Raw genomic sequence first — 14,817 nt, 5'->3', positions numbered from 1 at the left:
AACCAAAATGCAAAATCAAGATGCGTCTATAAAGCATTTGTAAAATCAGATAGGGCAGTTGGCCAAGGCAATGTCAGAAAGAGAATAGGGTACTTTTCCAAGCGACACGGAGAAGAATCCAAAAGAGCAGGTCAAAGTAGTTGAATTGAGAAGTGGAAAGAAAATAGAACTTGAGAGACAAGAAGCAAAAGAGCCAAAACCAGCTATCTTAGAGAAAACTGCAAGTAAGTCTTTTACTTCTACACAAACACCCACATCACAGTCAAATATTGTTATTCCACCACCTTTCCCTGCAGCTCTCAAAAAGGCCAAGCTAGATTCTCAGTTTGCTAAATTCCTATAAGTATTCAAGAAATTGAATATAAACATCCCATTCGTCGATGCATTGATGAAATGCCCAGCTATGCTAAATTCTTGAAGGAGATTTTATCCAACAAGAGAAAATTGGAGGAGCATGCAATGATCAGTCTAACAAAAAATTGCTCTGCACTAGTTCAGAACAAGATTCCACCAAAGCAAAAAGATCCAGGGAGTTTTTCTATTCCTTGTGTTATTAATGATGTGCAATTTCATAAAGCTTTGTGTGATTTGGGTGTTAGCATAAATTTAATGCCATATTCTGTTTTCAGGAAACTTAGCTTGGGAGAGCCGAAATCCACCAGGATGTTGTTGCAATTGGCGGACAGGTCTATCAAATATCCAAAAGGGATAATAGAGGATGTGCTGGTGAAAGTTGACAAATTCATCTTCCCGATAGATTTTGTGGTACTTGATATGGAGGAAGACTTGGACATTCCAGTTATTTTGGGAAGACCTTTCCTAGCAACAGGAAAATCACTCCTCGATGTCCAAAAGGGAGAGCTGCATCTGAGAGTGAGAGAGGAGAAAATCTCATTTGATTTGTTTAATGCACTTAAATTTTCACTATTTAATGAAGAGTGTTTTCAAATTGATGTTGTGGACTCACTTCTGTATGATTATGTGCAGGATACATTTCTGAAACCATTAGAAGCTGCACTTACATCTCCTCCTCATGAGGATGTAATAAATGTAGGGATAGAAGAGATGACTGCTTACTTGAATGATAACCAGTCATGGCAAAAAGGTGGCAAGCTCAAACTCAAAGATCTTGGTAACCGAGAGGATTTAGTCCTCCAGAAACCAAGTCTTGAAGAACCACCAACTGTTGAATTGAAATCATTACAAGCCAATCTAAAATATGTATTTCTAGGAGAGAATGAAAATTTACCTGTCATAATTTCTTCTTCTTTGACAGGTGAAATGGAGGCCAGACTGCTGGATGTTCTCAAAAGTCACAAGAGTGTGTTTGCCTGGAAGGTAGCAGATATCAAAGGCATTAATCCATCTATCTGCATGCATAAAATATTAATGGAAGAGAACATCAACCCCTTGGTCCAACCGTAGAGGATATTGAATCCCAAGATGCAAGAAGTAGTGAATGTTGAAATGATAAAACTTCTGGATGCATGTATTATTTAACCCATTTTTTATAGAGCATGGCTGAATTCAGTTCAATGTGTACCAAAAAGGGGGGATAACGGTCATTAAGAATGAGCAGAATGAGCAGATACTTACTAGGACAGTTACAGGTTGGCATGTGTGTATAGATTATAGAAAATTGAATGACGCAACCCGTAAAGACCATTTTCCCCTCCCATTCATTGACCAAATGCTATAAATACTTGCTGGGTATGAATTTTATTGCTTTTTAGATGGGTATTCAGTATACAATCAAATTGCGATTGCATCTGAAGATCAGGATAAAACAACTTTCACTTGCCCATATGGTACGTTTGCCTATAGACGTATTCCTTTTGGTCTTTGTAATGCTCCTGCAACTTTTCAGAGATGCATGACTGCTATATTTCATGATATGGTTGAAAACTCTCTAGAAATATTCATGGATGATTTTTCCATTTTTGGTCAGTCTTTTGATGCATGTCTGAATAATCTGAATAATGATTTGATGAGATGTGAGGAGACGCACTTGGTACTCAACTAGGAAAAGTGCCACTTCATGGTGACCGAAGGTATTGTATTAGGGCACCGAATATCTGAGCAGGGAATAGAGGTGGAAAGGGCCAAGGTGCAAGTCATTCATAATTTACCTCCACCGACGATGATCAAGGGAGTCAGAAGTTTTCTAGGCCATGCCGGGTTTTATCTGTGATTCATTAAATTTTTTTCAAAAAATTGCAAAACCTCTGTCTTATTTGTCGATGAAATATACACCTTTTGATTTTGATTCCATTGTTTACAGGCATTTGAATCTCTGAGAGAAAGATTGGTGACTGCTCCAGTACTGACATCACCTAACTGGGGTCTCCCATTTGAGGTCATGTGTGATGCAAGTGACTCAGCGGTTGGAGCTGTATTGGGCCAAAGAATCGACAAGGTATTCCGTACTATTTTTTTAAAGGAGTATTCCGTACTATTTACTATGCTAGCAAAACCTTAAATGAGGCTCAATTGAATTATGCTACCACTGAAAAGGAGTTTCTAACTGTAGTTTTTGCACTTGACAAGTTCATTCATACCTTGTACTTTCAAAAATCACTATATACACTGATCACTCTAAAATAAGACACTTATTGGCTAAGAAAGATGCAAAACCTATGTTGATTAGGTGGATCCTTCTCTTACAAGAATATGATTTAGAGATAAAAGATAAGAAAGGGGTAGAAAATGTTGTCGCTGATCACCTATCTAGACTAGAATGCATTCCTGATTGTGCACAGAATGATAATGAGGATATAGATGATTGGTTCCCTGATGAAAATTTGTTTGTCATAGAACACTCTCCATGGTATGCTAATTTTGCAAATTACTTGGTCACGGGCACACTTCCACATAACTTTTCTTTTCATCAAAAGAAAAAGTTTTTGTAAGATGTAAAGCATTATCTTTGGGAAGAACCTTTCTTGTTTAAAATTTGTGCTGACTCTATGATCCGAAGATATGTGGAGGAAGGAGAGATGAAAAGTATCCTCAATCATTGTCATGACCGTGAGGTAGGTTGCCATGCTGGGTGTAGTAACCCGTACACTGTTTTAAGTTAATTAAATATTAATCGTGATTAAGGGTTACTAAATATATGATCACGGTATTAAATGAGTTGAACTAATTTTAATCGAGTCAAATTTGAATCCCGAATGAATAAAAGAGTACACACAGTTAAACATGTATACACGATTATATTGTAATATATACATATATAGATATCACGAATTTACACGTGCCATCACTATTCACGGTCACATCATCATCTTCAAATTTCCTGATTCACGTTTCTCTCTCCTCGCGCCGCCTTCAAACCTCCGTAACTCCACCTCCGGTTACCGAAACTCGAAACCAAATATATAGTTGGACTCCTCGCGATGAGGGCTATCCACGGATATCCACTTTGGCCATTTTAGACGCACCCCGACGAACCCGACTCTAGAGCCGCCGCTTTATTGTCGTCGTTCAGCCGTCTCTGGCCACCGAAACGTGAAATTGAATATATGGTTGGAATCGTCTCGATGAGAGCTAGCTATTGATACCAATTTCGCAAATTTTCGTCGCGATTGCCGAAAACCCATTTTTTCGACCGCCGCCGTAAGTCGCCGAAAACTTGAAATTGATTGAGGCGTTTTTTTCCTTAAGTCATAAGCTTCATTTTGATATAAATATTTTGCAGAAATACCCAACTTCGACGACGACTGATTTTTCGGCCGCTCCACTGTCGCCGCCGGACCGCCGCTGTGCCGCCGCCACTGTCGGACATCGTTGTTGATTTGGTTTAGTTGTTGGGCTTGTTTCGACGCTTTGACATATAATTGGGAACACATCAACGGCCTAACTACGGACAAAGGTATGGTCCGAGAATCCTATTAAAAACTAGGAGTATCTGCTAGCTTAGTTAAGGCTTGTAGATAATAATTAGTGATACAATAAATATTTGATTGTAGGCTTAAATCTAGGTCCTGACGTAGACTCGAACTATTACGTAGAAGGTACGTAAATATTGACTAAGATAGCCAACGAGTATGCATGTTTATATGTTGCATTTTTACGTGGCATGATGTATGTTTTACTGATTTTATATTCATATTCATGTGTACATACACGTTGAGCCTATTTTCTTTGACATACCTATGATAGTAGGGCCACTCAGCTCTATACCAGTATATGGTCTAGCACTAGTAGTGTAGCGGAGACAGATACGTCTGGCTACTACGGTGTTTTAGACAAGTGTGGCTGTACCCAAAGGTTGATCCGAGAGGTTCAAACACTCATGTAGACGCCTAGTATGAGCATGATTTGATGGATTACCCGATGTCAGTCATCATATGCATGCATCATATTTATATGTTTACTCATGTTTACGTATTGGGCGTTAATCACTCACGTCCTTGGTATTATCTTGGACAACCCATTCGACAGGACAGGTTCCGGGTTGGACAGAGCAGGAGATTCGAGGCAGGACTAGAGCGCAGGAGTTGTTAGCTGTATAATAATATCTTTTAGTTTTTATTGTATATAGATCGATATGGTTGTATCACTACAGATTTGGGTTTTAGTACCGGTTGTTTTCTGCTGGTTTATGTATATTATGGGTTTTTTTTTTCCGTAAGTTTTACTCTGATAATTAAGTACTTTTTAAGTTGATTGCATGCTTGTTAGTAGGTGACTCAAATAAGGGTCACTACACTGGGCCTCTCAAGACGGCTGTTAAGGTACTTGAATGTGGCTTTTATTGGCCAAATATTTTTAAGGATGCTCGTGCTTATGTCCTTGCGTGTGATAGATGTCAGCGGACAGGTAATATCTCAAACCGTAATGAAATGCCTTTGAATAATATTATTGAGTGCGAGACATTTGATGTGTGGGGAATCGACTTTATGGGACCATTTCCAAACTCGTTTACAAACAAATACATTTTGGTCGCCGTCGATTATGTTTCTTAATGGGTAGAGGCTGAAGCTTTTGCAACTAATGATGCACAGGACCAATTTTTGAAGAAAAACATTTTTAACTTGTTTGGTACACCCCGTGCAATTATTAGTGATGGTGACACCCACTTTTTCAACAAACTCTTTCAAAAACTTTTGAAGAAATATGGTGTCAAGAACAAAGTTTCTACACCCTATCATCCCCAAACTAGTGGCCAAGTAGAAGTTTCCAATCGAGAAATCAAACAAATTTTGGAAAAGAGTGTGAATACGAACAAGAAAGATTGGGCACTTCGACTTGATGATGCTTTATGGGCCTATAGAACAGCTTTCAAAACTCCCATATGCACCTCTCCATATAGACTGTTGTTTTGTAAAGAATTTCATTTGCGAGTTGAGTTAAAGCATAGAGTGTATTGGGCCATTAAGACACTAAACTTTGAATTTGCTGCCGCAGGTGAGAAGAGACTGCTCGAACTGAATCAATTGGAGAAATTTCGAGACAACACATATGATATAGTGGTATCGTACAAGGAGCGGACTAAGAGGATACATGACAGACGTATTCTCCATCGAGAATTCAGAGAAGGAGACATTGTCTTGTTATTTAATTCCCGGTTGAAGCTCTTTCCCGGAAAATTGAAGTCTAGGTGGTCCGACCCCTACAAAATCACCAGGGTATATCCATCGGGGGCCATTGAGATCAAAGATGCCAGAAATGAGTCTTTCATAGTCAATGCTCAAAGGCTAAAACATTATGTGGGAGGTGACATTGATTCCATGCCAGTCATCACCACGCTGACTGTTCAAGACTAGTTTGGGGAGGAGCAAAGTCAAGCTCTAGACTTTAAATTGAGAACTACTTTATTCACTCTCTTTTGTTTAGTTTTGTCAGACTATATTTTTTAGGTTTTTGTTCAGTTTTTTTTTAGTTAGTGAATTTTAGTATTGTTTTCAATTTTTTTAGATGCGCTCGCGCGGTCATTTTCTACCGCCCGAGCGTCCAATCTTTGCTTCAAGCCTTTTATTTCAAACTAGGGTGCGCCCGTGCGGTGGTTTTCTATTGCCCGCGCTCGTACCCTCTGTTTTCAAAATTCTTTTTTAATTAGGGTGCGCCCGCGTGGTAGTTTTCTACCGCCCGCGCACACATTCTTTGTTTTGCCAATTTTTGCTCAAAAAAAGGGTGCACTCGCGCGGTCATTTTTTACCGCCCAGGCGCCTCGCGCAGTTTCAGAATTTTAAAGCCCCAATCCCCTTTCCTTTCTTATCTCTTTTTTTCCTCTTCTTATCTAAAACCCTACGCCTCCTCTATTTCTCCCTATTTCTCACTTTTTCTCCTTCAAAACGCAGGTATCTATCTTTTAATTCCCAAATTTTGCTCAAGATGGGACCAAAGAGAGAAACGATTGCTTCCTCTCGTGCTTCTTCTTCATCATCCACCATTATCGACGGCAAGTTCATCTCCATGGAGGCTAAAGCATGATATGAAGCCGAAAAGATCAATAGGAATCCGATCCCCGAGAGAGGAATCGATCTATCCGAGAACCGCACCATCTCTCTCGGCATCCCGGAGTGTGGATGTACTGAGTTCTGCCGCCAACCTCAGGCGGCCATCGTACCTTTGGTAAGGGAATTCTATTCTAACTCCCCTGAACGAACTGACTACAAAGCCTTTGTGAGGGGTAAATTATTTTCTTTCGACCCTGAAACTATTAATGCTTTATTGCAAACACCAGAGGTCGACGAGAGCCAATTTCAAGCGTTTAAGGCTAGCCCAGATTATAATCTAGTCTCTGCTGAACTATGCTATGATGGGAACGTTTGGAAAGATTCAGTCAAATTTATGTCGTTTAAAGAAAAGTTTTTGAATATGGAACCGACATTGTGGTATGCATTTCTAACTCACAGGATAATGCCGGTGTCCCACACGCATGACATAGTGATGAGTCGGGCGTTGTTGTTGTTTTATTTGCACAAACACTGGCCAATCAATGTAGGCAAACTTATCAACAGGGAGTTGTACACGTCCATCTGCTCGACGAACATTGGCATATTTTTCCCATCTATTATATCCACCCTTTGCGTGCGAGCCGGAATGGTAGTGCGAGATGACAAAGCATGGCAACATCCAATGCAAGATATGGACAATTCAATTTTGAAGACAAAGCACACTTTCAGACTGCAGGAGTTTACCTCGCGTGGGCAGGCGAATTCTGGACCCGGTCAATCTTCGAGGCATGTACCGAAACCAATACCCAATCGTCGCCCCAGTACTGAGATGACTACTGAATTATATGTCTGGGCTCAGTATCAGAATGAATGCCAAAACGTCACTTTTTCCCACCTGGAGTCTCAGAACGATATGCTTCGAGGGTTAATCTCTTATGTCGGGTTGGACCCTGTGGCCTTTCCTACTCCACCACCATATCCTCCTCTGTTCCATTTCAAATGCACTGCTCTCCGCCATAATCTGCCTGATGATTCAGATGAGGAAGCCGATGGGGACGATGAGGACCAATGATCAGGGGAGTTTATGTTTTTGTTTTATTTTGTTTCTTGTGTGTGTTTTGCATCTTTAGTTATGTTTGTCATTTTCCATCCTTTTGGGTTGTTTTTTTTCGTTTGTTTAGCATTGCGGACCATGCTTGTTTCTAGTTTGTGAGGGTGTCTTTTATGTTTTCATGCATTTTTGTCTGGGTCTTTTGTTGTGTGTTGTGTAATGCATGCTGTATGTGGATGAATTCATAAAAGCCAGTGCTGATGCGTAGGAATAAAATTCTTAAAACAATTGTGAAATAATTGTGACCTTTGGATTGAGTGTGAACATTTAATTGCACTATAGTTTAACTAGTGAAGTGCACTAAGAAAGAAGAAGTTTCAGTGGTTAGATCATTGCACAACACTAAGGGTTTTTTGAACTCGATTAAATACTTTGTAATTTCGGTTAACTCTACTAACGCACTAATGAGTTTGTAAAAGTGAATGATTCATAGCGCACCCGTAAAAAAAAATTTAAAATTTTAATGTTACATCCGGGTTTTATTTAGGGATTGAAATCCTAATTCCTAAATTAAAGCTACGTTTGCGGATTAAATTGGACATAAAAAAAACTTATTTCTTGCAAAAAGAAATCCAAATTTTTTACAAATATACTCCATCCGGGCTATAGACGGATTGAAATCTGAATCATATCAAAGTTATAGCTAAGTCTGCGGGTTAAATGGGGTATGAAATTTTTTTTAAAAAAAAATTCCATTCGAGCTTGATTTGGGATTGAAATTATAATCCTAAAATCATAGCTAAGTTTGCGGACCAAATGAGATTATAAATTTACCGAATGTAAAATCCGATGGTGCGTAACTAATATCTATGAATCATTTTCTGCAAATTTTGAAGGAGGTGAAAAGGTGGAGAGCATAACTGAGAGAACAGGTGTTTACGAGTTAGATTTACCCTGATATGTCATTTAGATCTTATAGCCCAATTAAACTGAGTTTCTTCAAGGTTCATGACATTGGGGCCACTGTCCACACACTCACGCTCACATGAAATCTGGAGGGCACACTAAATTTTTTTATGCAAGGCAAGGAAATATCGGAGGCTTCAAAAATATGAGTTTATCCATTTTTGTTTTGTGTTGTTTTTGTGTTTTATGTTTTGGATTTGTTCTAGTGTCACCTATTTTGCTTGAGGGCAAACAAAAGATTAGTTTGGGGAGGTTGATAGGAGTCATTTTTGTGTGTTTTATTGTTTGTTTTTTTTATGTATTTAGCATTAGTTTTGTGTCATTTTGTTTATTTTAATTTATTTTTTTTGAATTTTAGTGTTTTCTCATGCATATCGTTCACTCCTCTAGTTTTTATTGTTATTTAGCAGGAAAACAAGAAAAAGAAGTTTTTATTTTGGAAAAGTCAGAGTGCACCAGAGAGCAGCAAAGGCAGTGGTTCACAGGGGGTGCGCCTGAGCGGTAGTTTTCTACCGCTCGCGTGTGCACTCGATGCATAAAACAGTAGCAAGGAAGAAGGCTTGCGCCCGCGCGGTAGTTTCTATCGCTCGCGTGCATGCTTGTTTGAAATAAGGGATGTAAGGTAGAAATCCAGCACCCGAGCGGTTGTTTTCTATCACTCGGGCGCCCGCGCGTAAATTTGGAAATTTTATTTCGGAAGTTTTATTTGGAAAGGACTTTGATGGTCACTATAAATAGGATTTTTTAGACTTTGCAAGGGTTGGATACGCAGAGAATTGAGGAGAGGCGGCTGCTGAAGATCGATGAATTCTTCTTCTCGTTGGGAGTTCTTCTTCTTCACAATATCTGGATTTTTATGTTGAAAAACTTTGTTAGATTTAATTTTCATGATGAGTATTAGTAGCTAAACTCTATTTTGTTGAAATTTAGGGGATCTGAACCTCGAAACATGTTTGTGTGATTGAATCTTTGGACGAATTGATTTTGATTTATACGAGTATTTGATTTTATCATGGTTTATTATTCTATGTTGAGGAGTAGCTAACTTTAGCATAGATTCGTAAGTTGTGAATTGCTGTCGAGAGATAGATTCATGATTAGGACGAGTGATAAAATCCATAGACTTAAAATATGCATAGAGATATGATATTTAGTACATGTTGATAACCATAAACCACCAGGTTGAAAATTATAGGAATTCAAAGAACGCCAAGCAATCAGTAATGATAAATAACTAAAGAGATTTAATTGTTTCATTAACTTGAATTAGATTGGCATAAACTCGAGAGAGAGTGTCGATATATCAGGAATTCTTGTCAAATTTATGTGTGTAAAAGTAAATTTCAATCGTCCAATTCAATTAGGGGGAAGGTGACCGAGATTCCAACAAAAATTCCTCATATTATATTTTTATGAGCTAAGCATTGTTGTGGTTAATTTTATTTTCATTCAAGTATTTTAAGTTGAATTCTTTACTTTATAATTTTAGTATATTCAATCATTAAACTTTTGTTACTTTGGGTAGAGAAATAAAATAATTGAGTTATTGTGACGTAGTCCCTGAGGACGATACTCGTACTTCGTACACTTTTCTATAACTTGAGTCGTGCACTTGCGATAATTTTTTAGCATAAAAAGGAAATATTTATATTGATTTTAAGTGTTGGTATTTGCTCGATCATTCTATCACTGTCATCATCACAAGGGAAAACATTGAAAATATATTATTATTAGAAAATTTAAAGTTGAATATTGAATGTTGAAAATTGAGTTGTAAAATTTTGAAAATTACTGTGTGATGATGTAGATAATTTTTTATTAATTTTTGGATTAATCTTCAAATGAGATCTATAAATAAGTTAGTGTAAAAAATTACAATTTGAGAGAAAAAATTTTAAAGTGTGGAGTTTGATAATATTTTGAGTTTTTTAATTTTTATCGTTTTACAATAAATTTTTATTTTTTCAAAATATCATGAAATATTATAATTTCCCAAGAGGCAAAAGGATGAAAGACAAATGTAATATTCTTTGACTAGATAAATGTGTTAAATGTCTTTTATATTAATTGGATAACTAACAAATCATAATTATTATCAAATAATAGTTATAGAACTTATAATAATGATGATGATGATGATAATCATAAGATTATTAATAATGCAAAAGACTATATAATTTGTGTAATTAAAAATTAATTAAATCTCATAATTTCTAATTTATTGACTAAACAATATCTATCGAGTAAAGTTTATTGTGTAAATTATGAACTTAACCAAAATAAACCTAATGGTGACAACCAACGCTATGAAAATCGCTATAAATATATGTGTAATTTCTGATCTTTGGTCTTTGATCATTTGTTCATTTGTTGGTCTACTTTCGATAAAGTTGATAATTTACATAAGACAACTTTACTCCATAGATACTTAAATTAATTAGAAATTATTAAACTGGGCTCTAATTAATTACACAAATTAGATAGTCTTTTGCATTATTAATATTAATTACAACGATTATTATTATCATCAGTATTATTATTATTATTATTATTATTATTATTATTATTATTATTATTATTATTATTATTATTATTATTGGTTAGTTATAAATCAATGACAATTATTCAATAATTAATATTACTTGTTTGTTAACTAATTAATTTAAGAGACATTTAAGGTATCCAGTCAAAGAATACATTAATCTTTCATCCTTTTGCCTGCCTCTTGGGAAGTTAGAACGATTCATATTTATAATACTCCCTCCATCCCAATTATATTGTCCACGTTTTCTTTTTTGTTTGTCCCAAATATATAGTCATATACCATATTTAGTAATATTTGTTTACACTTCTTTACTAATATACCCCTATTAACTACACCTTAAAAATTGTGCAATTATTTTTTAATCCGTTAAATAGGGATAAAATAGAAAGTTTATATAAAATTTATTTTTCCAATAAATTTTTCTTAATTCGTGTGGAAAAAAAACAAGACAACATATATGAAACGAAGTGAGTACTTTTTTGACAGAACACATACATACATATATATATACATATCATATAATTGTATTTCCTTTAATTTCAATACATTAGTTGTCCTATCTAATTCAGTGTCAATGATAATAAATAATTATTTTAGAATAACAGTTTTTTTTATATAGTTTTCATTATCAAAATACCCTTAGGTTGCCCTTGGATGTAGTGATTTGGATTTGAAGGTGGATTGATTTGAAATCTTATATTTATTAAATTCTTGCTTGGATGAACATAAAATTCGAAAGTGAATTTTAAATTCGTTAATTAGAAATATTTAGCTTTGCTAAAAAATTTGAGAATTTCAAATCATAAATTTGTTTACTCTATTATTTTTTATATATTATGAAATTAAAACAAATATTATGATTACAAAATAACCATTTTAAATTTAAAAGAAATAAATTTAAATTTTATTTATTTAAATTGGATAAAATACTAAATTTATATAAATAAACATTCAACAAAATATTTTCTTCTTCGCTTCGTTTCTTTAAGAATTATAATAAACAAAATAAAGGGAAAAAAATCATTGTACTGAAAAGTAAGGACACGAATATCAATCTAACGAAAAGTAATTGTAACGAAGGTGAAAGTAACAAGAGATTTCAAATAACCGGCTTTAGGAATTGATTTCAAATCAACTTGAAATTAGAGTGAGCAAAATCAGCTCATTTGAAATTTCAAATCATTCATTTTGCCAAACGGTTAGAGTGGATTTGGGATGAGAATTTCAAATTCAAATCCACTCATCCAAACGAACCCTTACTGTTGTTATTATTTGACGTTTACTCATTTATTATATTTAAAATTTTACCATTGTGATTTTCATCACAAAACGAGCCATATAGACAGAACTTATTTAATTAATGATAAATAATAAACAATGGATTAATCTAATCACAAAGCAGTAACTATTGCTCATTTCCGTACAAACAAAATAATACTACTATTGTGGCTCAAAAAAATAATAATAATACTACTATTGTTGTTTTTGATGGTACGTATGAAATATGGGTACAAACGAATCGAATTGAGTCGAATAATGATAAAAATTTTAAGGTTCGAATTCGTCTTGATAAGAGTATATTCGAGTTCGAGTTCGATTTAAAACTCGATAACTTCAAATATTTTGGCTCGAGCTCGGCTCAAAATAAAATTCGAGATCGAGCTCGACTCGAAATATTCGAACCTATTCGTGAACTATTACTCGGATATTATGGTTTGAAATGTTTGAAAACGTTCGAAATGTATATATTTATTATATTATTATAATTAAATATTAAGGCTCGCAAACTATTCGCGAACTATCGAACAAAATAATTTTAGCTTCGAGCTTGGCTTGAAAAAAAGTTCGAATTCGTCTCGAGTTTGATAAGCTCGAATACGAATTAAATATTCATCGAGCGAGCACGTAAAACTCACGAACAGACTCGATTCGTTTGCACCCCTAGTACGGAAGTAACCACTTATCGAAAAAACTATTTTGCTTTTCTATTAGGTTATTCCATTGTTTAATCATTGTTAATTAATGTAGTAACCCGTATCCCAAATTAACGATTAATGTATAATTAATCATGTGATCATGTTTGGATTAAGTTAAACATGATTAAGGAAATTTTTGTTTGATTAACCGACTTCGAAAATGGATCCAGGACACTTGAAAATAGCCGAGAGAGTCCCAAGACTTGAGTGGCATCGGAACCACCGTTCCAGGATCGGAGCTTCCTATCTTGAGGAGTTCGGAACCACATAGGAAGCAGGACGATCGGAGCTTCCGATCAGCAATCGGAGCTTCCGATCGGCCGTCGGTGACATGTGTGTGGTTGCATGTAAAAGAATCGACGTGTGGCAATCGGAGCTTCCGAAGCAGGAACGGAGCTTCCGATCGTGGAACGGAGCTTCCGATCGTGGAACGGAGCTTCCGATCGATGTCTATAAATATGGGTGCGAGGGCCTCATTTCAAAGCGCACCGAGTTCCTCTCCTTCGCCCACGTGGCTCTATTTTAGGGTTTTGGGTACTCTTATTTTAGAGTTGGAGTAGGAAGTATATTTTAGTATAGTCAGACAGTGTCTGACATAGTAGCGGAGCAGTGCTTGTGTAGTAGAGCCGTGCTCGAAGCTGTGGAGCTGCAGCAGGGGTGTGCCCCTAGTTGCGGGATAATCACCATCAGCGGGCTGACGACGGACGCAGGTATAGGTGTGGCCTCCTTAAAATATTTAGGAGTATGCAATAGCTTAGTTAAGGCTTTTAGAACTTATTGAATGATGCATGGGTATTTGCATTGTAGGGTTGATGATAGGCTTGGAACCTAGAGTGGGACTGCTAGGAACTGCCTGTAGAAAGGTACGTAAGTACTGACTGAGATAACCAGCGGGTTTTGCATGCTTATGTGTTGCATTTATGTGTCATATTTGCATGGATTATTATGCGGCATTTGCATATCATATTGTGTCTGTACATCTTTTGAGATGAGCCATGGAGGGCCGCTCAGCCCTGTTCGGACGATTGATGTCAAGCTCCCCGCGATCGACGGGTTTGCCGGCACTTGCATCTGTGAGATACGGTCTACGTCCATTAGGAATGAGCAATGTACGTAGGGTTTGCTCGCCGGGTTTAACCACTCATGTCATAGGCGTCATTACTGAGCAGTTGTATACAGTTATCCCAGATATGGATATCCTGTCATTTGCATGCATCATATTTGTATGTTTTACCCGTGCTTTTGTATTGAGCTTAGAGCTCACGTCCAGTCTTTTTTGTGTATCTGGACACCCCATTCGACGGGGCAGGTGTAGGTGCAGTGTTGAGCATCAGGGGCTTGGAGTAGCCAGTGACCAGTGAAGACAGCAGGAGTAGCTGTAGGTTTTTGCCCTTTAGGCTTATTTATTCGATTGGGTTGTATAATCGAATTTGTTTAAACGATTGTATTCTGTCGGTATGCATTATGTAAGTCTTCCGCAGCTATTTATTTAACGCATGCTAATTATGCTCTTAACTCTGATTAGGTAGTAGATCCGGGTTAGGTCGCTAAATTTATTGTATCAGAGCATGCATACAAGAGACTTGGGATATAGTATTAATAATTTGGGTTATCTTTATAGGGTTGATGAGACCTTGGAAGAGGTGATGATGCGGCGATTAGGTTGCCCGAAGACTATCATCATCTGCAGGATTTCTGAAGATTTGGTTTATGGGAATCCAGCAAGTGCTGACAGGAGCGAGAAATCGTGTCCGAGCTTTTGAGATTTCTACTCATGTGGATCCTAGTTTTGGATCAAGTACCGAATTCCAGAGGCAGTGGCAGAGGATTGGTGGGGACTCACTTGATGCTTGCATCTGCACCATCTTTACCATG

At 36.6% G+C, this 14,817-nt stretch overlaps 1 protein-coding gene across 1 annotated transcript; it reads left to right on the top strand.

The window, feature by feature from the left end:
* The first annotated feature begins 393 nt into the window (after positions 1-393).
* Positions 394-5,771, top strand: LOC140878201 (uncharacterized). Its single transcript, XM_073281811.1, has 9 exons — positions 394-1,338; positions 1,532-1,610; positions 1,734-1,897; positions 2,282-2,416; positions 2,622-2,905; positions 2,978-3,032; positions 3,701-3,788; positions 4,690-4,824; positions 4,978-5,771. Exons 1-9 carry the CDS (start codon positions 394-396, stop codon positions 5,769-5,771), a joined length of 2,679 nt encoding a protein of 892 aa, XP_073137912.1.
* The last annotated feature ends 9,046 nt before the right edge of the window (positions 5,772-14,817 follow it).

This window comes from Henckelia pumila, chromosome 2 (genome assembly GCF_033568475.1).
Source record: "Henckelia pumila isolate YLH828 chromosome 2, ASM3356847v2, whole genome shotgun sequence".
Taxonomy (NCBI): Eukaryota; Viridiplantae; Streptophyta; class Magnoliopsida; order Lamiales; family Gesneriaceae; genus Henckelia; species Henckelia pumila.
This window is presented reverse-complemented; position numbering and strand designations above follow the sequence as displayed.